Source organism: Zootermopsis nevadensis, unplaced genomic scaffold, assembly GCF_977971745.1.
Source record: "Zootermopsis nevadensis isolate Lab colony 2312 unplaced genomic scaffold, Znev_1.0 Znev_ptg000022l, whole genome shotgun sequence".
NCBI lineage: Eukaryota > Metazoa > Arthropoda > Insecta > Blattodea > Termopsidae > Zootermopsis > Zootermopsis nevadensis.
The window spans coordinates 25,272,680-25,294,222 of record NW_028259154.1 but is presented as its reverse complement, the minus strand read 5'-3'; the positions used below and the strand labels follow the sequence as shown (position 1 = coordinate 25,294,222).

The window sequence follows — 21,543 nt, the reverse complement described above, 5'->3', positions numbered from 1 at the left end:
ACTTTGTACCCCCAAAGTTGTTGGTGTATAATTAAAGTTATACATAGTATATAATCTACAAATAAAATAAATTAAATAAATTACATTACTGATTATTCAGTGTTTATCATAATACAATATATATCTTTTTTAAATTTCACGTACCCTCTAAGATGTCTTCGCGTGCCCCCAGATATAATTTCTCTTCAACTTTGTACCCCCAAAGTTGTTGGTGTATAATTAAAGTTATACATAGTATATAATCTACATTTAAAATAAATTAAATAAATTACATTACTGATTATTCAGTGTTTATCATAAAATAATACATATATTTTTTAAATTTCACGTACCCCCTAAGATGTCTTCGCGTACCCCAGGTTGAATACCACTGCTATAAGCAACGACAATGCTGCGGCGCCATATTTGAGCTGAGGAAAACCTTGACAGACCTCAAGCCAGCGTGTATGCGGGGAGAGAATCGAACCTACGTTCTCAATACTCAGTCGCGACGTTCGATGGTTTGACCAAACAATACGAACACAATACCCACGTCCTGAAATAATTTTTCCATTATAACCTCGATTTTACAATCGATACGGAAACGTTAAGAATCTCTGTTCAGGCACATTTCCAAATTAAAATAACGAAAACGGGCATCGAAATATTAAGGAAAAATAAAAATACAACATGTGTAAGTAAAACCAATTTTACGAAATAAATTGACATTTCGTGTACTGTAAAGCGCTCGATACCCCAAACATTTGCCTTAGTGCCCATTCTAATGCAGCTTAAATTAATCAATTCTACTGTAGACGTGTCTTTACTGTTTGGTTACTAAGTCCAGAAATTTCCCGAAGGCTAATTACCACATTAACAAAATCCAGCGTTTCAACACTCTTGTTAAGTCAGTGTCAGCTCCACGCCGTATTTAACCTAGTTCCATTTTAATATTATAACCACATCTACGCCCAGTTTTTCCAACCTGTAACCTCTTCCCTTCAGGTTTTCCGTAGCTGTAAATATTTCTAAATTCTCACACGAAATACATGACTACTACCGCGAATCTGATCCGTCAAGATTTGGTGCCGTGACGACATAGTTGAACAGTTAAAAATGTCTATATGATGCTCTCGTTACGTAATTTCCTCCGGTTACTTAAAGTCGCATGGACCCAGATACATAACCAAATGCACAGCAGATCAACTGAACCATTGTGGCGCCAAGAAATGTGACAGCATTCTAAAAATAAACAAAGTACTTTTCCGTTAAATACTCGCGCCCGGACTTTTTACGATCACATTTCTAGAACAATTAAGATGTCACACCAACAAGATCGCAAGCATATAGTGTCCTTACAACGCTCAGCGTAAGTAATTCAATGAACAGTGTTAAGTGGACTTCCGTAGCGTCATTACCTAACTTCATGGAGCATCAGTACGCTCAACTAGCGAAGAAATTATCCCCCGAAGATGGCAGACTTCTGGGTTGTAGCGCCGTGTAGTCTTGTAGAAGTTTACGAAGCAACAACCCAGAATACAGCAATCTTCTTACTCCCGGCCGTGAAAACCTTAAATTGGTTTTATCCCCTTAACGCTCAGTGGTAATTATATGTACCATCTACTTCAGCAACCAGTTAACTCAGTATTTTGTAATTAAGGTCTTCGTATGACTTAACTGTAAATCAGCGTTTATTTCTTTAAATTTCATTAACGAGCTGATCGCTGTAATGGTGAAACGTCGGTTTTCGTACGCACGGACTGAACTCTTAAATATTTTGAAGATAGGCTTCGACTTCAAATGGGTTTCTTTCATCGCGTTTTTGACAACAAGTTTCCTTAAAATCGGTTGCCAGGTTCACTAGACCCGAGATTTCCCTGACGCTACCAAATTTTACAAACAATAAGCTCGTAAGAGTCGGTTCTGAAGGCGGTTATCACATGTTGCACGTTAAGGCACGGTTCCATTTAGCTTAAGTGGGATTGCGTAAGTTCACGCTGTTTTGGTCCTACGTAGCAAACAAATGACGTACCGTTCCCAGGAAAACAGGGCACAAACAATTTATCAGCAGAATACAATGGCACCTGACCAGTTCTCCTGATGACCACAAGAACGACCGAAATGTATCTTACGTCATAATTTCGTATGGCACTGAGCCAAAGTTGGCTGTTGCTTGGTTCGATTCCCACCTGTGCCATACCTGCAGCGGGCAAATCATACGGACCAGTTAACAGAGACAGGTGAGGAGCACATTTTTACTTTTCGTCTAAATTTATGGGCAGGGTATTCTGTAAAGTGGCTGGCAGATTCAAGCAGTATTTTTGGAACCGTGCCCCCTCTCAGCCCAGACTGATAAATTCAAAGAATACTACACGAGAGATAGTCCCTTTTCAGTTAGCCTGTCAGCAAAGCAGATACTTCGGGAATCGAACAAAAACATTTTCCTGCGAAATCACTCACAATTTAAGGCTTTGACCGGGATGTTAAATCTTATGTGGTACCGCCTGATTCGACTTCTAATGGTTAAGTGAAGTGTTTTCTTCGCGGTACGGTCTGGATTCGTAAATATTATGAAGACGAGCTTCGGCTTCAAAGGGTTAACCAGCTGATTTTCGTAATGGTGAGGTGTAGTGTTTTCTTCGCGGTACGGACTGAATTCATAAATAATATTCAGACGATCTTCGGCTTCAAAGGGTTAATACTCGGACTTCATAGCATTCGGACATTTCTGATTACCGAAATTACTTATTAATCCAAAATTACGCAATTAAAACACGGCAGGTGGTACACATAGTTACCAATGGGATTTAAACGGTCAAGTGTTACAATGAGAACGAATGAACCAGAATATTAACACCTTTCATACCGTGTAGTAGCACTTTTTTTATCACTACATGATGATAAAAATGCTTGTTTACAGTGTGATTATATCGTAATAAACGAGAAATGAAAACAGTCTGTCGACGAGGATGGTCAAACACTGACGGCGCCTGTTTCAGCTTCAAACTGCATAAAGCTGGAGTTCTCAACCTGTCACAATCGCCCTTTCTCATCGATTCTCTCGCTGCCATGTTACGGGCGTCAATTTTGCAGAAATCCAATCGCAGATTCCACTAACGTCCTCTCTTAAACTCTGGGATGCACCACCGAGTAACGCGGTACATACTGACCGACGTTTCAGAGGAGCTTACTACCTACATCCTCGTCCTGACAATACCGACTCCACAGGGCAGGACACTTCTTGAGAAGCTTACGGTCGCTCAGATAATAGAAATTACTGTGTTCACAAGTTACTGATTGTTAAAGCTGGTGGTATATGTAGTTAAACCAGTAAAAAAATATATATATATACTGCATGTATACAAACAAAACTGTTTATACTTTGAAGGACACTAATGCCAAACGCGTTTCGACCTCAAGAGATCACAATCAGTGGTAGAAAACAAGTTAATTCGTTGTAGTTCTCAGTCACAGACGACTCAAGCGCGTCTCACCGTAGACCAACAACGGCAATCATACCAGTGGACATACGAAAAAGCGAAGTGCTCAATATATTACACCAACTCCCGTGAGGTGTTACATAAACATGTTTTTTTTTGTAAAATACACGCCTTTTATGCTCTATTAAAAACCATAATCTTTTTGATTTGCATTATATGAATTAACTTGTTTTCTACCACTGATCGTGATCTCTTGAGGTCGAAACGCGTTTGGCATTAGTGTCCTTCAAAGTGTAAACAGTTTTGTTTGTATGCACGTTTTATATTTCAATACATTACACGGTATGCAAGGTTTAAGAAAATACTGTTTTGCAAAGGACTGGAATGAACGGTTTGTCAAACTATTTGTCTATCAAATCTAAAACTTCTTGACGATGGTGAAGAGTCAATTGAATAAATTTTTTTTTTGGATATTATCCATCGTCTAATAAATATAAAACGTAAAACGACGTTTCGGAGATGGGACTCTATCTCCGTCTTCAGGTTCCTACTCAGTTGGGCCCACTAGATAGAGTAATCCCAACTGAGTAGGAACCTGAAGACGGAGATAGAGTCCCATCTCCGAAACGTCGTTTTACGTTTTATATTTACTAGACGATGGATAATATCCAAGAAAATTTTTATTCAATTCAACTATTTGTCGTTTTATACTTAACTTCCTGGTTGGATTAATATATAAGTCCCAAGTTAAAATACTCGCTAAGAGACAAATTTCCGAATTGAATACGCGTAATTTGACATTGACGTAAGGAAATATTAAAACGCATCTTTAGGAAATAAAATAAGCGCCTTGCTCATGTGAACGAGGTACTTAACTTTCAAATTCCATAAAAGACGGAGCATTTCTTGATTAGCTGAGGTGCTATTAGCTTCTCGAGAATAATTATGCTCCACGGAGTTCACAAAGATGACGCAGTTCAACTTAGTTGTTCTCGTTCTCATAAATAAACAAGTTACGTCACTTTTAACAGCAAGAACACCGCAAAAATTAATTTTTCGTGACTGATAAGGACTGAACTCGAAGGTCGGATGTGGCCCTCGGACCGGGGAAGGTCCTTGGCAGAAGAAAACTACGGCGAACCAGCCACCCCTCTGCCGTTAAAGCACATCAAGACATCGTACGAGAGCAACACCAACTCCATTTGATTCAGAGTTCTGAAATTGTTCGGTCGCGAACGTATTTGAAAATATCACCTATCATTCATCATTCATGCGAAACACGGTCAATAAAGAACCCAAGATGTATACAAATAAAGGAAGGAATGAAGGAAGGGGATAGGTCGGCTATGCCACTGACAGATTCTTATCCTTTTATGCCTTCTTTACACACGATACGTTAAACTAAATCATAGTACGAACATCGTATCTGTCTCTCGTACATACAGTATTTCGGCTATTTAAATGTTTGTTAATGATAAATCATTACAATTCCCTATCTGAAATCGAGTGTGTCATCAGTTTATGCACACATCCTGTCATAAATGGGGAATATTAACTTACAACTAAATAAAATTCTTGAAAATTTCAAAACTACCGGCAAAAGCTCATATTTTAAACATCGGCTACAAAATGTAGGTAATACGAAGTCTGTACCAGAAATGTAACATTCTCACTTTCGAAACTAAGCAGCACACGAAACTAGGCTGGGCACATGCAGGTAATTATGACAATAAAACTCAAGAGTGGGGACAAAAGTGACTACAACTGGAACCAAAATATATACCCTCTGCATATCAAACCCAAATTAAGTAAAACCATCAACGAGCCACATCTACATCCTGCAAAATTACAAAGAAAATATTTTTCAGAATGAGGGGTGGGAGCCAATCCAAATATGTTTACCGAACCCCTTCTTTCAGAGCACCGAAGAAATGACAAGAGTACTCATGCTTCAAGACCCCACATTCTGCATGTTCCAACTCTATTAACCGGAAAACTGACAGCCACCAAAAATCCACGTTTTGTCATAAAAAGCACCACGGGTACAACACAGCATTCAAAGAAGTAAGCTTCTGCAAATGCACACACGCATAATTGTGAACATCCAGCTACAGAAAAGTATCTCAATTTGTTATGTCATTCCTGTACAGCTTGGCGATGTTTTCCTCATTGCATAAAAGGTGTTAGTACTCAGATATGATCAAAAAATAGCAAATACGTTTTAAAGTTTCGGAGTCCTAAACCGCTCACTTACTTCGTCCTTCATATATCCTAATATTTTCCTAAAGATCCTATTTTGAAACACCCGTAATTTAACTGATTCCCTAAAAATAAGAATATTTCACATACATAAGAAATCAATGAACAAACATGACTAAATTAAAATATGTATCCCAGTTTCAGCCTACATAATATTCTCCTTCTAGTAATTTACCTCCAGGATGTCAAAGTGGTACATATTCAACTACTACGAAAGGCGTAGAGCCTGGTACGACCTGCTTGCCGTTCTCCCCCCTCCCCCCTGCAATTTTCCCCTCCCCAGAGTTCAGGACACATCTGACATGTCAATCATTGCGGCCTCCACTCATAAAGAGTTTTAAAATAACTGCAAGCCTTGCAGAATTCACTGTCCAATAACCATTAGTTGCAGCCCGATCACGCTGGCTTAAAAACCAAAAACACGTTAACTTCACGATCACAGAGTTCTGAAAAGTACAAAATTAATTCTAGATTCCAGAAATGCAGTTACTTACTGGGATGTAAAGAATATATACAAACATTGGTACAAAAATTCAAATATACTTCAGTTCTTCATCTCAGAGCGTTTTCCTAACGAATCCGATGCTTAAAACATGGAAATAGCCACCCTTAACCCTACGCCATATCTGCGTACGCAATCGGCCATGACAGAACTCGAAAACAAGGGAAACCGTGTTAATTACAAGGCGAAATAAACCTTCTACGAGAATATAAACCTGTGAATGTGTAAGCCAAGGCTACAAACATTTGGCTTTCAATTGTTACTCCCACCACAGCTGGCTTAATTAAATTGTTAACCCTGATAATAAAAAATATTCTTATAGATCGAGTCTAAGAGTATCTTCGTAAGTGGTACTGTTCTGCCTGCATTACAATTAACACCGAAATGCCAATGATCCACACATCATTACGATGATTACATTATTTACACAACCTAACAAGTTATCTTGTACTGGATAAAATCATCCCGATGTTTTATAGGTTATTTTTACATTGCTACTACATCGATGTACAATATCGTCACTGAATCAACCTACCAGCGTCACCTTTAAACATGTTTCAACTCTCAGACTGACATCCACACTGTCACCGTGCTTTTAAATGCAAATAAACTGACTGCATTATTTTATACAGTACCACCAAGGAATTGTAAAAGGAATAAAACAGATCAAATGATAAAACAGCGCAATGCTGAAAACCGTCATCCGAGTATTGGTACACGTGTGACGACAATTAAAAAATGTTGTTCAAAGGTGACACCAGTAGGTGGCTCTAGTGAAAATATTGTAGTCCTAATTCTGGGCTTCCCTCACACGCACAGGAAAGGGCAAACGTGAAATCATATTTCTGTTAAAAAGTAAAAAATACCTAAGAACTGTTAGAAAAAAAAATCAATAAGAAATTTAAGCAAGAAATTATATGGATTGATGAAAAAATATTAGGATTGTAGTCTTCTGGGTTGAGGTTAAAGTCGTCATGTCACACTGCTGATGATAACTGCAGTGGTGCCACAGAAAATATGTCTACACACTCCCCTTACCTCACTTTATAATATCTACAGGTAATACAGCATGATTAAACAATTTATAAATCACCACCGAACAAGTTTTCTTCAGCTCATTAAAATCAGAATACAGCAGATCTAAATCGTGCTTAGGGAGTAATGAAGGGGTGGTTTTTGGATAATTATTAAGAAATGTCAATAATTTGCGAATATTTTAACTTTTATAAAGAACCTTTACGTCATGTCATCCCGGTTAAAAACAAGTTTTACAAACGAAAGGAAGGAATTTCTTTAAGAAATACAGTACCAGAAAAATACTGCAATTATTTATTTCCATAAGCATGGTGGTGTTTCTACAAGATGTAAATTTTATGGCCTACTAGGTGTTCAGTCATAAATTTTACACTTTTTTAATGTCATCAAAATTCTGACAATTATTGAGTTAAGAAAGTTTTGGGTGCATTTAAAAGCTGTCTTCTAAAACAACTTACTTCAGGAGCAGCAATTCATCTCTTGATAGAAACCCTTGTTTTAGAGGACATAAAATTTAAAGAAAAAACATTGTTGGACATAGTTACATAAATATACCTTCCTTCAGCATGAAGATATGAACAGAATAAGTAACTGAGGACAGACAGACATTTCTGAATATGGAGATGAACCTTTGGATTCCATAAACACAGAGTTTTTTTTCAGATAAATATTCAATGTTTAATATAGATCCTCACTATGGCATTCATTTGCTAGTTATACATTTTTTTCGATACATGCAGACTGTAATAAACAGCAAACACGCACAATCAAAATACACAACAATGTTACCTTTTCAGTCAAAATTAATACCTACATACATTTTCATATGCTATGAACTATAATTCTCCACATAAATTATAAACTCTAGAAAATACTTCTTATTTCATCCAACATGCAAACCAAATTAAATAATTTAGATTTTCAAGCTAACTTAATTTACCATGTACAGAACTTCCATCAAGCACAATGGTGACGCACTCACTACTGAAGAGACGTCCACTACCTTCGCAACAATTGGATGCACTACTAAAGTGAAGTTTACCTTCACTATAACTGATTTAGCTGCACTGTCCCTAGCAATAATGATAACATTTAACATTGATTTATGATTCACAATTGTTATGTTTCATCCTGCAACAGCATTCACTGTAGTAAACAATTCTCATGTAACACTGACACTTGCATGAAGGTAGATAACACTGTTTCATTACAAATATCCATTTCTGTACTGCCTGTCAGAATATAATTTGCAGGCTGTTATTGACAGAAGATGGTAGGGTGTCTGCAGATAAGGGGCAAAGTGAGAGATAAGGACAAGCCAACTGGCTGTTCTCTGCTAATCATTCACTTGCACCACCCATGCTTATTAAAAAACAAACAAAATAATGTGGCAGACCTTGGGACATGTATTAATGCTGTTCTGCTTCAAATTAAACTAAAGTATGAGTAACTAAATTAATACTTGCATATATATATATATATATATATATATATATATATATATATATACACACGTCACACGGTTTTCCGCACTCCTTGTAAAATGAACAGAATGGTTTATAGGAAAGAGCCTTCCAATCACTGAGAACTAAATATTCGTCTGGCTGGCATACTTATTAAGACACTGGAACAAATGCCAAATAAATTGTTTTAATATCACGTATCTGACCTTCACCTACTTACCTCGATCATATCAATTACTACTTCCGACTTGCCAATACCAACATCATAACCTAGACTGACTTCATGGTAGACCTTGACCATAGGCAAACCGATTTGCGACAAAACGCCCTTAAAAACAATACCACGTGTCAACACTGATATGACACATAACCTATGCATCACAACACAATTAAATCGACGTTAATTATTAATACAGATGACCTACATCTCAATTCCACGTCAAACTATCACACCGTGGTCTAGTAACAAACATTACTATAATGAACGTATAGGTCCATTCATTGGGAGCAAATCATAACAAACCAGCGTGTTTACTTTCTACTCACCTTAGTAATTTACTGGAAAGTTCCGATGTCAATTAACAAGCCACACCACAACCTTGTAAGTTCAAAAACATTTTCATTATATCGTCACGGTTTTCCCTTCAAAGTCACTGCTGAAATACCATAAATAATCATACATTTCAACACCATTGTATCACCTTCTAACCATCTTGACGTCATTCTCTTTCATTCTCAATTCCCACCGGAAATGAGATTACACTGCCATCTGCTCGCCGACGTTATAACGAAAACTGAGACACAGGCACACCAATACGTGTAAGCTATAATTCCCCAAACCAGGGGCTCCAACATAAAGAGAAATTGAAGGGTGTCCAAGTTCTGATTTTTCAAAAATTTCTCAGACAAGAAACAATTCAAACAACTTACATAAATAAAAATAAATTGGTACTGGCAATTTATCATGTTAACTTTGAGGGAAGATACTTTGTAAGCCCCATTCAGAAATCAGAAAACTGCATTCCCAACCAAATGATACCTATGTTCAACAACACTCATTGGATTCCATGGGGTACATCAAGACATGATACTAAAACAATTGTTTTGATTTCCTAAACAGGGAGTAAGTGCTTCACATTATAAAAATAAATATTCTTAGCAAAATTCCACCTGAGATAAGTCATTAGGTGATGACCTGCAAAGGGCACAATGACTATTATTTGATTCCCAGTAGGAGCAAGGATTTTTCTGCATTTTACTCTGTCTCCTACCATTACAATAGGCACCAGGAGCTATTTCCCCAAGGCAAAGTAGCCAGAATGGTAAGTTAACCACTGACCTTCATCTAGTATTCAGGTTAACAATACATGGACAAGAAGTCTTGATGGAGGAGAGAGAATGGTTTGGGTTGTGAATGGCATTATATCATACAAGATCAGAAGAACTGGGAAGATACTGCACACTTTGCCCCTTCAACATATGTGCTAAGTTAAAGTAAGTAACCATACAAGAGAATATATTCTGAAAGAATGGCAGGAAGATGCCAAGTGGTACTATTCATGGGACACATAAGAATACGTTAAATTAAGTATTTATTATTAATTAAAATTACAATGGCCACGGAATACAAAGCAGACACATATTTGTACGCACTACACCAATTAGTGTCACCAGAGTGCATGGACAACTGCCAACCTATGCAACGTTGGTACCACTGCCAGGGGACAGAGAAGCCGCTAAGCCACACCTCCTTCTTCCTCTCCATGTCATTCTGTGGCCATTGTAAAAACTGCATACTGCAAAGACTTGCATGAGAAAAACAAATACACAAGTAAAGTGTTTATCCACTTGGCAGAGGGATTAACTTTCTGGGGTGACCTCCATAGGGCTTCTCTGTCACTAGAAGCAGTAGTTCACTTTAGAGGAGAGGGGATAAAAACTGCATTAAGAGGTTGTCTGAGGGACAGAGCTGCTGATCACAGGAAAATATGTGACTAATGACACAGTAACACAGATAACAAGTTCCACCCGGGCTGTGATCATTTGAATTTTTTTGTTAATTATAAATTTGGCAGTGCTTCATGTAAATAATGATATTCAGAAACTTCTTGGTTCTAACCACTTCAAATAACATATTGTTATGAACATGTTCATTTTCAATTCAACCAAAGTATAATCAGTGTTTTTGATACACATAGTGGATAATTATGACTTGCATAATTCAGTTCAATCCTACAAACGTCTAAATTCTGTTATTTAGGCTGCATTCATGCACAACATCAAATCCAATGTTTTCTGCAAATAAACCATTTTCTTAATTCTGTCTCCTATTTATGTTATATTCAAGTATCTGAATTTTCTAAAATGATATGACATAAAATTTTCATTTGCATTCCAGTTACAGAATGTTGTATTGTATTGTTACTACAATCTGTTTCTGAGAATACAAGCACCGAAGAGCACACGTGTAATGAACGATACACAGCAAAGCAGATGATAAGAAACATGACCGGTAGAAACTCTTCAGTTCAACATATTCCCCTAGCGAATCTTTCCTCCTCTGCTCTCATTATGAATTAATGTCCTCAAACTCGTACTACTCTGGAAATTAACAACAAGGAGTACAAGAAATGTCATGAGAGTATAATGCTTAGTGGCTAGCGAACTTTGCTCATTTTGTAAACAAAATGAGACAGACAAAAGTTTCATTCACACTTATACCATTACTCCATAAGCACCAAGCAGAACATGTACAGATATGTCATAACTCCAAAGCTTGTTTATATATTGAAAGCACGAGTATTGTCTGTTCCCCTCTGGAGTATTTACAACAACAGATTAGTGCGGAGACATTATTTTCAAGAACGCGGTGACTCTACACGTGAAATATGGCACAACAGTTAAGTCAACAGTGCAAAAGAATTAGGCTTCTAAAAGATGTAGCAGAAAGAAATTCCTATTCATAAACTGAGTTCAAATTTAAATTTATATATTACACAACCACTTACATTTTAAAATTTGAAATTTATATTTATTTCCTGCATACTCATGGCATAGTTAACACCTAAGTATAATAAATGCTTTAAATTACCAATGTCACAATCCCTACAAGTTTTCATAAGATTTTATAAGTAATTAGTTGTCTGTTCTGCTTCTGTGGAGCAGCATAGGTGCGAACTCTTTACTCGCTTGGTAGTTCGCCACCCACTGCTTACATACATATATTCTGGTTTCAGCTTCATTTCGTTTTACAAAGCCATCAAAAACTGGACTACATAAAACACAGATTACAAGACACTTCTGTTTGATATAAGTTTCTGCCCTGTAGGTGATATCCAGTGCAAAATTTGCATGATACAGCAAGCTTCACTTCTAGAAAAATGCCCACTTTTATAGACTTCTACTTTTTTTTTTTCACACACCATGAATAATTATTAAACTTTAAAATAAAACATGCAGACTCTTATAGGTTACATTATTGTAAAGACTTGACAGTGTGAGTATCATTTTTACAATAGGTAATGGAGCAACTTCTTTTTTATTTTCCATATTTAAAAAAATGCGATATGATACACTGAACCCAAGTTTTACAAACTTTTTTTGGGGAATTTTGAAACATGAAATACATTTCTATTAAGGTAAAGGAAGAAATAAAATGGATACATCATATACAATGCCTATGATTTTTTTAGCTACCATCAAAATATGTAATAAGAGTGTTGCTGGGACATTGAACTAAATACTTGTGCTTAATGAAGCCTCTAGAAATAACCTAAGTTTTGTACAAAAAAGCCATTTTCAAGATATACAACTTGCACCCGACCACACACCACACTATTTATATACTAACAGTAATACAATTAGAAAAATTAAAATACTATGGCTGGAGGGAGCTTCATCCTGTATTGCCACAATGCCTATCAAAATTCATCTCCAAAATAAGCCCTTTCGAATATTATTTTACATACATTTATTTTGTATTATTAAGAATGCAGTGTAAAAATAATAAAGCAATCATGAATGGTGAAAATTATTAATAAAAGTTCTGGAATGATAAAAAGAGAGAGATTATTTCTACCTACGAAGATCTTTTGCTCTTCTCCATTGTTTTGAAAACTCTTTCATGAAGACAAATTTCAACTGTTACCTGACTGCTGAAAGCATTCTGCTTGTTTATACACTGTACAATAAGAATGGCTGGTGCAGCCAAATTAAACACTCACTACAGTAATGCAAGAGACTTGCTGACTGTTACCAACTCAACCATTAGCTACATCAGTACAGTGTGTCCACAAAGTCCCTTCGGGGTTTTGAAAAATTGTGGCGCGCACACAAATTGAGCTGGCCACATGCGATTTACAGTGAAACTCTGGAAGTTTTTTACTGACCTCAGTAGACCTCGATGTGGGCTCCCTTGGTAGCACGGAGAACGTCCAGACGATATTCGAGCTCTTGCCCTGTTCTGCAGAGCATGTCTGCTGGAATAGCCGCGATCGCATTCCTGATACGGGTCTTCAGGTCATCAAGTCTGTTAACTGGTGTTCGGAACACATTGCTCTTGACATAACACCACAGGAAAAAATCCAGTGGTGTTATGTCTGGTGAACGTGGAGGCCAAGGCATTGGATGGTCTCTGCCGATCCATATTCCTGGAAACATGAACACCTACCTGGACCTGCTGGAACTGTACGCAGTACTACAAATTGAGCACTTACAGCCACACATCATTCTGCAACAAGATGGTGCTCCACCTCATTGGGGTCTGCAGGTACGCGCGTACCTAGACAGGACATTTCCAGGAAGATGGATTGGCAGAGACGGTCCAATGCAATGCCTTGGCTTCCACGTTCACCAGACATAACACCACTGGATTTTTTCTTGTGGGGTTATGTTAAGAGCAATGTGTTCCGAACACCAGGTAACGGACTTGATGACCTGAAGACCCGTATCAGGAATGCGATCTCAGCTATGCCAGCGGACGTGCTCTGCAGAACATGGCAAGAGCTCGAATATTGTCTGGACGTTCTCCGTGCTACCAAGGGAGCCCAACATCGAGATCTACTGAGGTCAGTAAAAAACTTCCAGAGTTTCACTGTAAATCGCATGTGGCCAGCTCAATTTGTGTGCGCGCCACAATTTTTCAAAACCCCGAAGGGACTTTGTGGACACACTGTATATTTGAAATGGTTGCAGCCATATTATCAATATATGATTAATGTTAAAGCACAATGTACTCATATATAAACTAAAGAGGGAGCCACCAACTGACAGACGGAGTTTTTTAACATTCGGATACAAAACAAATGACAATATAAACGACAGTCACTAACATATTTTTTTAATGAGTTTTATGTATGACCGATCTTAATCTTACTATCAACTCCTAGATGGCATGGCTAGCTGCTAAATTGTGGAAGGAATGGTATTCAAAATTTGCCAATTACTCCTTCACTTCAAAGTATTTGTAGGTTGGATTCTCATAGCCATTGATCTGCATGTTGGCCACATGCCGCTCTTCAGGGGTGGCTGCCTGGTCCACCTCCACAAACCCCTGCAACACATTATTATCAAATGTCAACAAATTTCACTAAAATACCTTTTGAAGATAGCAGTCTTCTTGGTTTTAGTGCCATGTAGTCTGGTAGAAGTTTACTGACATTTTCAGATGTACTTGCTGTCTCCATTGTCAGGGCACCACAACCAGAAGACTGCCATCTACATGCATGCCACTGTGTGAACCAAAAATCCTCCTAAAATACTTTTTCATTCCAACACCGTACCAAAGGGAGTGTACAATTACGGGACATAAACCATATTATTTACATAGAGAAAACAAACACACTGACTACAATAACTGCAATACCATTATTTTAGAATATTATAGAGTTCCAAAATACTTCTAACCACAGAATCAATATTCAAGAAACTATCAGATTTCCAAAATATTTTTTTTTACAGGATACAGCAATACGAAGTGTGGGTCAGTAATTAATTTCAAGTGATATGAGTCTAGCCACAAGAGCAATTATAGTAAAATGAAAGTTTAGTATTGCCAATTATTGTCCTCAAGGTCGTAATCTTGTGGGTTGTTACAACGCTTCTCTTATTATACGACATCATAACCCAACACAACTGACAAATTCACCTCAAATCACAGAAAGTCTGGCATTATCTTTACCATTAAATAACAGCCACTTACTTACTTACTGACAATACACAATCTGAAGATTCATCGCTGCAACAAAGGTATACTGTTGAACAATATGCATTAATTATGTTTGTAACCCAATTAACATCTACTCTAAAGTTTATTATCTGGAATCAGGTTATATTTTGTTACATTTGTGCTACCTTCTTATTTGTAATAACTGTATTTCACTTATTTTGTTTATTTTTGGACCTGATTCTGAGGTGATCGTGCGCTCCTCCTCCTGAGTACAGCAACACCAACGATCACAGCAGCCATCAAAGCAATTCCGGCGAAAGCAAGCGTGAAATAGATGCTCTTACTTTCCCGGTGATATACCTCACGGCGAACCGAGTATGTCTGAGAGGACAAACAAAGCATCAGTTCATATTTTAATATATTAAATGCGTAGTAAATGGTTTTATAAAACATATTCAAGACAGATAAGAATTTACGAGTTATAAAGGATCATGTAATGTTATTCCAACAGCTTCCTTCCATTCCATGCTGATTATTCTTACAAAATTTACCCTGAGATCATTTTCAAAACCAACAACGAGAAGGTTTCTACTGCAGATAATTTCAAAAGTATTCCTCTATAATCTTCCATTAACAGCGGACTCAACTATGAGCTTACAGATGAATGAGACGGGGGTTCATGAACTTAGAATTCAAAGCTTTAAAAAGAAGTTTATAACAGCTGAAAGGTTTAACATTCAATTCATACATAGAGATGCGATGACTCACCGCTTCACCATGGCTAACGTCATTGGCTTGCGCATGGGCAACAAGGGCAACGTCCACCGTGTGTGGCTGTGCTGCCCCTGGGGCAAGTGACGGAGGTGACACGGTGTTGACCGACTCATCCACGTGTTCATCTTCCATGGTCTCTGGGTCAAACTTATCATGACCGCTCAGCTTAGCATCTACGTGATGCTTTTCTTCGCGCAGCTCTACACGTTCCTTCTTACGTTGCTCCTTACGCTGTCTCTCCAACTCACGTTGGCGCTCCTTCTCTGAACACACAGGGAAGCGTTTCTTTCAATATTTCTGTCAGAAAATTTATGCATGCGTTGTTGGCGTTGCAACAGTCTTTCTATTAATGGGATAATTATTACAATTATGGGTGTGTATGATACTGCGTAGTCTCGCGCCGTAGCCGCGCGGTCTGAGGCATCATGCTTCAGACCAATGATATGTAACGCGCACTGGTTCGAGTCTCGGGGAAAGAAATTTCTCATGAGATTTTCGACCGGTGTATTGGACCGGTGCCAACCCAGCATCGTGAGGAAATTGGGGAGCTACAATGGGTAGCGTAATCCGGTCAGGAAAGCTAGCAATGGCTGGGGGTTCGTCGTGCTGACCACACGTCACCCTATATCTGGTTGGATGATCGTTCACCTCTGCTTAGGCATGTGAACGTGAGGCCAGCAGCCAGCTAGTCGGCTTTGGCTCTCAGAGGGCTGTTACGCCACGGATTATTATTATTATTATTATTATGATACTGCGTAACAGATTTTTAGGACCCTGCCTAACCTTCTTGCTTAGCTGCCACATCCGCGCGGTACTTTTCTAAGATGGCCGCCTCAGCATCCCGGGTCATGGCAAGCAGAGATCCTGGTGTCTCATCCTTGCTGCGAAGAGCCTGAATATAGTCCTCCATCAGTTGACCGATCTTTGATCTAAGATCTGGGAACCTGCAACACAAATAGGATTCACCAAACACAGGCTACACTTCACTGTCTCCATAAAAACGCTGCACTGAGGACATGGATTCTCTCTGTGTAGAACCTGGTTAAACAAGATAAACTTCGGAGTGAAAATGTATTAAAGAAAGCAGTTAAGCAGGAGTTCAAGATATGCAATTAGATGATGTACGAACTTAATTTTTAGCAACTGATGAGTAGAAAGCATGAATTTACAACTGGGGAGGGGGGGGGGGGTGTTCAAGTTAAACCTTCATTGGGGGGTTTCTCTGTATACCATAAACATTTCGTCACTGAATTTACAGTACATGCGCACTACAATCAACAACCACATTGATAATATTACCTGTCTAGCATCTGTAATGACTGATTCACCATCTTGTCAATGTCAGTGAGGTGCTCCAATGTAAGAGTCTTCTCACGCTCCGCCTGTTCAAAGCTGGAGGTCAGCAGATGGCGGTAGTGCGAGATGGTGTGATGGCGATCCTTGTGTAATGCTCGTAGTAGTTTCTGCAGACACTTTTGTACCCTGTGAGTCTGAGGGACAAAGACCAGAGTAAATGAGTGTTTTACATAAACTGAAAAGATTTCTTAAAATATAAAATATTACTTGATTTTATTTACTTAAAATGCGCTTATAAAATAAGAGAATACTTGTCTACTATGTAAAGTGTTACCATAATGCATATTTAGACCGTAATGTGATGAGGAAGTGCAATCAATGAGTAAGATAATTTGCCTGTGATAGACAATAAGAAACAGCGCTCACATTTGGTGGGCTGTCATTGAGTGCTTGAGTGTAGCAACCCATAGCTTCCTTCTTGCGCTCATTTATGTGCGCCATGACTCGCTGCTGATGCATGGCCACCAGCTGATGCTTTTCTGCATCACCCTCCTCCTCCAGTGCTTGCACCGTCTTCTGGAATCTCTGCGTCATGCGTTTCTTGAACTCATCTGCTCCTTTAGGGTCATTTGTTCTCATGTCCTGATAACGCTCTTCCAGATCTGACCAGTCTTTCATTACCTGTAAAATAATCATCAGAAATCAAAGAATCCAGACACAGATTTCCTACTATGGGAAATATGACATAGCAATTTGAGATTAAGAGTTAAAAGTAATAAACCAAGTTCTGAGCCTTGTACTAAAGTCATTTGGACCTATGAAGAAGGAAGTAACAGGAGTGAGGGGAAAACTGCAAAATTAGGAGCTTCACCAAATACTGCTAAGGAGATTAAGTCATTAAGGATAGGAACATGGGAAAGATAACAAATTCATAGCGAGTAAGTGGAAAATGTGAAAGGAAGAGACCACTTGGAAGACCTAGACACAGATGAGATATACCGTCAGAATGGATCTTTGAGAAAACAGATGGGAGATTGTAGAATAAATTCACGTAGCTTCAGACAGAGGCCGATGACAGGAACTTTTGGACACAATAATGAATCTTTGGGTTATCCCAACAAGGACTCTACTCCAAGGAGTCAGTCATTTAGTTACTGTGTTACCTTGGTGACCTTCTCTCGATGCATCTCCTCAAGTCGCTGCTGTGCATCTTTATATGCCTGGTGCTCGAGCCGGGGGTCAAAGTGCGTGAAGTACGGATCAGGAGTGGGAACCTGTGTTACAGGGGCAGGAGAGGCGGGCTGGAGGTGACGAGCAGGCGAAGGAGTGGGGCTTGGGGTAGGCAGGGTGCCGGCCGTGCTGCTACTCGCATCTTCTTCGACATAGTCCTCCTCCTCCTCCTCAACACCATCCTCTGTCTCATTATCCTCTTCATCATCCTCCTCTTCCTCCTCATCTGTAACCACTTCCTCATCAAAAACCTCTTGCTCCTTTCCCTTGTATGCTGTCAAGTCAATTGGTTTCTTCGGCTTCATGTTGTCTGCAACAAGATATGTTCAAGTAAGTGATAAACATTTGGCAAGAGTCAAGGTAAAACAGTCCCTGCACCTAAACACATCATAAAAACATATGGAGGAATGGAGATAAAACTCCATGCATTCTTCACCTAACTCCAAAGTGGATGGAGTTAAACAATCAGCTTCAAACTCTGGCCACTTTCCTTGAGGGTAAAATGGACAGAGCCTGAGGGGCCCAGAGCCAGACAGGACAAAGAGGGGAACAGAGACGACCCTGCCTGGTTAACAAACGCTGCAGGAAGGGCGACTGGAAATAATTCCTTTTTCCGAGCACAGTTCTGACCTTGACACGTACGCATGTCTCGTGAGATCCCTAAGACTGAGATCTGATGTGAGAGATCGCTGGTGCATTCCATCGCGAACCTCGCGTCCTGTTTCCGGTCGGCACGCGACATCCAGGAACGTAACCACGTACGGGAAACCGAACACCTCGCACAGGAAAGGGACCGATATCGTTCAATTCTAAAAATCCCCGATATTTCAACTGCCCGATACCTATTCTAATTTACAGGAAGCAGCAGCTCGAATACAAAGCGTACAGTTATAGAATTAATGAGTAATGAACCGAAAACGATATGAAAGCGAGCAATCGTGGTCAATTTTAAGGTAATACCCCGATATTCTCCTGGAAAACTGTGGAAAACTACGAACGAACTCTGGCAGGATAATCGGTGTCGACAAGCCGATAATCAAAACTCCCTATAATTTATCTAAAACTTGCATTTTTGTCTTAAGTTCGTGTATAAATCTGCAGAAAGATTAACTTCCCGCAGGGTTTGTGCCTTGGAACCTGCGAAGTCACGTTCAATAAAATAACTTTCCTTTCTGGTCTCTGCATGCATTTATTTGACAGGGACATCATATTCAGGGTTTGTGGATTTATTGAACGTCACATTCGGGCAAAGGTTTAAAACGCACTTAATTACCGCGTCACTTTGAGATGCGAACACCTGGCGGAGACGTCGCATGCTAGATTGATATTCCTCCTAACAATCGAGAGCTGCTGACATCTCCAGGGCAAACGTACTCGCTCCAACAAGCAGATTCGAGGCGTGACTGGTTGTGCAAAAATTCAGTTCTGTGTCAACAAAAGAGCCAGACAGCGAGGGGCATATAAGTCCAACATTTCCGCTCTCGGAATGAGAGTATTTATGGAGTCTGAGACATGGATATCTTTCTAAAATGTGTCTGTCTAATTTTGGTACACAATGCTTAATACCAACAGCTGTTTCTTCTTAAGCAAGAGCGAGACCAGTATTTTTGTAGCTGTAAAAGTATATCCACAAAATTTGGCCGTGTCCATCCTCGTAGAGGGCAAATGTTTTTATCGTCTCGTTTAATTTATAAAGTTGGCATCACACAGGACCAAAATCATGAAATAAGGGAACACTGATTTTTTTTACATGATGACCTCACTAATGCATAAAAATACTATTTATTTATGTAGACAAGCTTCAGTTTCAATATTAATAAACTTAATTAATACTTTTACATGATAACATTAAGGTAGATATTCTATTGGTTACAGGTTCAATAGTTCAAACGCGAACATAATAAAATGCAAAGATAATATCGCATTGAACGTGCATAGGTGCACCTCCCGGGAAGAGATACATAATTGACTTTTATATTCAGAGATGTTAGAACATTCGAATTAAAATATTATTTGAAAACTAAATGCAACCAAAGAATTCTTTTCTGGTGCGGAGGTTCGCGAATAAGATCACATCAAATCTTTTGTTCCTGAATGAGGTCATGGAAAATGTCTGCTTATGAATCGCTGCTCCGCACAGACGTGGGATAACACAGAGATCGCAGAGGGATTGTTTTTACACCACGTTCAACATGTTTCGGGTCACTGGAGACGCCTATGGTGATCGAGCTGTTCCAAAGCCTGACAACCAACTGTCAGGGGGTGTTTTGCATTTGTAAAGGTCCGAGTTCAATTTCCACTTCATAAATATCCCAACCACTACCATGTCCTCGCTGGCTCGAGTCCTTATCTACAATAACCTGCATAAATTAGGTAACACTGATCGATTTTCTTGAATAAAAAAAACACATCGAAAACTGAACTACGTAAAGCCAAAAGCGGAATAAATTTTTTTCAAAAGTCCATGGCACTGGTAACTGCTTTGCTCTGAAGTCTTTGATTCCTTGAGCAGGGGTTCGAACCCCAAGAACCCAGTGTCCGGGCGGTCCAGTGCCTGTTGCATCGGAATAGTCTTCGAAGAAACCTGATAGTCACCTAGCTGGCCAAGAAATTACCAGCCTTGTATAGAACCCGAAAATTCATTACCTTGTTCACACAAGCCCGTAACCTGTCCACACTCTGAGCCAGATGAGTCCACTCCATACCCTCACATCATATTGCTTTTAAGAGTAATTATCCTCCCACCAACTCCCAGCTCTTCCAAGAGATACCTTCCTTACAGGTTGACCAAGAAAAATTTTGTATTCATTTCTCATATCCTCCATCACAAAGTATGAATCGGAGATCGTGCTATGGCTGCGTGCTCACGATAACGAAGTTGAGTCAGTTCGAATGAATGATTTAATATGACGAGATGAATCCAAAGACAGAGTGATAAACGGCTTGATTCTCTAAGGAAATCCGGGGCAAGAGACATTTCAACACTTCTCTCTCTCTCTCTCTCTCACAGCCATTAGTATGTATGCCGCGTCGTATCTGCACGGGACGGACGGACGGACAGACAGACTGCGCCGAGAATGTGAAGGCGACTGGAGTTTAACTGCTCAAACGAATGTCCCATCTCCTGAAAACTCAACAAGACGCTACTTGGCCTAGACACAGACATCACATGCACTTGTTAGCTAGGAAGTGGTAGTAGCCTACTTCAAAGTATTACTTGCCTGGAAGGGATAAAAGGCTTCGGCTAGAATAGATTTTACTCCGGCCGGAAGTTGAACCAGGAACCGACTGGATGAAATACAATAACTTGAGGAATTGTGAAATTACGTTACGGAATTATGGCATCAATAGCTTATTAATAAATTAAATGAATCCACATGTCGCAGGCATGAGACACAA

The 21,543-nt window shown here is 39.0% G+C and overlaps 2 protein-coding genes across 2 annotated transcripts in view; both read right to left on the bottom strand.

The window, feature by feature from the left end:
• Positions 1-9,471, bottom strand: part of Akt (AKT serine/threonine protein kinase) — a 34,894-nt gene extending 25,423 nt beyond the window's left edge. Inside the window, exon 1 of the mRNA XM_022083025.2 lies at positions 9,225-9,471. The gene's annotated coding sequence lies outside the window, so the exon portion shown is untranslated. The remainder of the gene's footprint in view (positions 1-9,224) is intronic.
• A 782-nt stretch (positions 9,472-10,253) lies between these two features.
• Appl (amyloid-beta-like protein) overlaps positions 10,254-21,543 on the bottom strand; it is a 118,202-nt gene continuing 106,912 nt past the window's right edge. The window contains exons 5-11 of the mRNA XM_022083019.2: positions 18,078-18,454; positions 17,341-17,595; positions 16,918-17,108; positions 16,402-16,562; positions 15,613-15,881; positions 15,079-15,225; positions 10,254-14,229 (exon numbers count right to left, since the gene is read on the bottom strand). Coding sequence (XP_021938711.2) covers positions 14,119-14,229; positions 15,079-15,225; positions 15,613-15,881; positions 16,402-16,562; positions 16,918-17,108; positions 17,341-17,595; positions 18,078-18,454 — 1,511 coding nt within the window. The 3' untranslated portion in view covers positions 10,254-14,118. The remainder of the gene's footprint in view (positions 14,230-15,078; positions 15,226-15,612; positions 15,882-16,401; positions 16,563-16,917; positions 17,109-17,340; positions 17,596-18,077; positions 18,455-21,543) is intronic.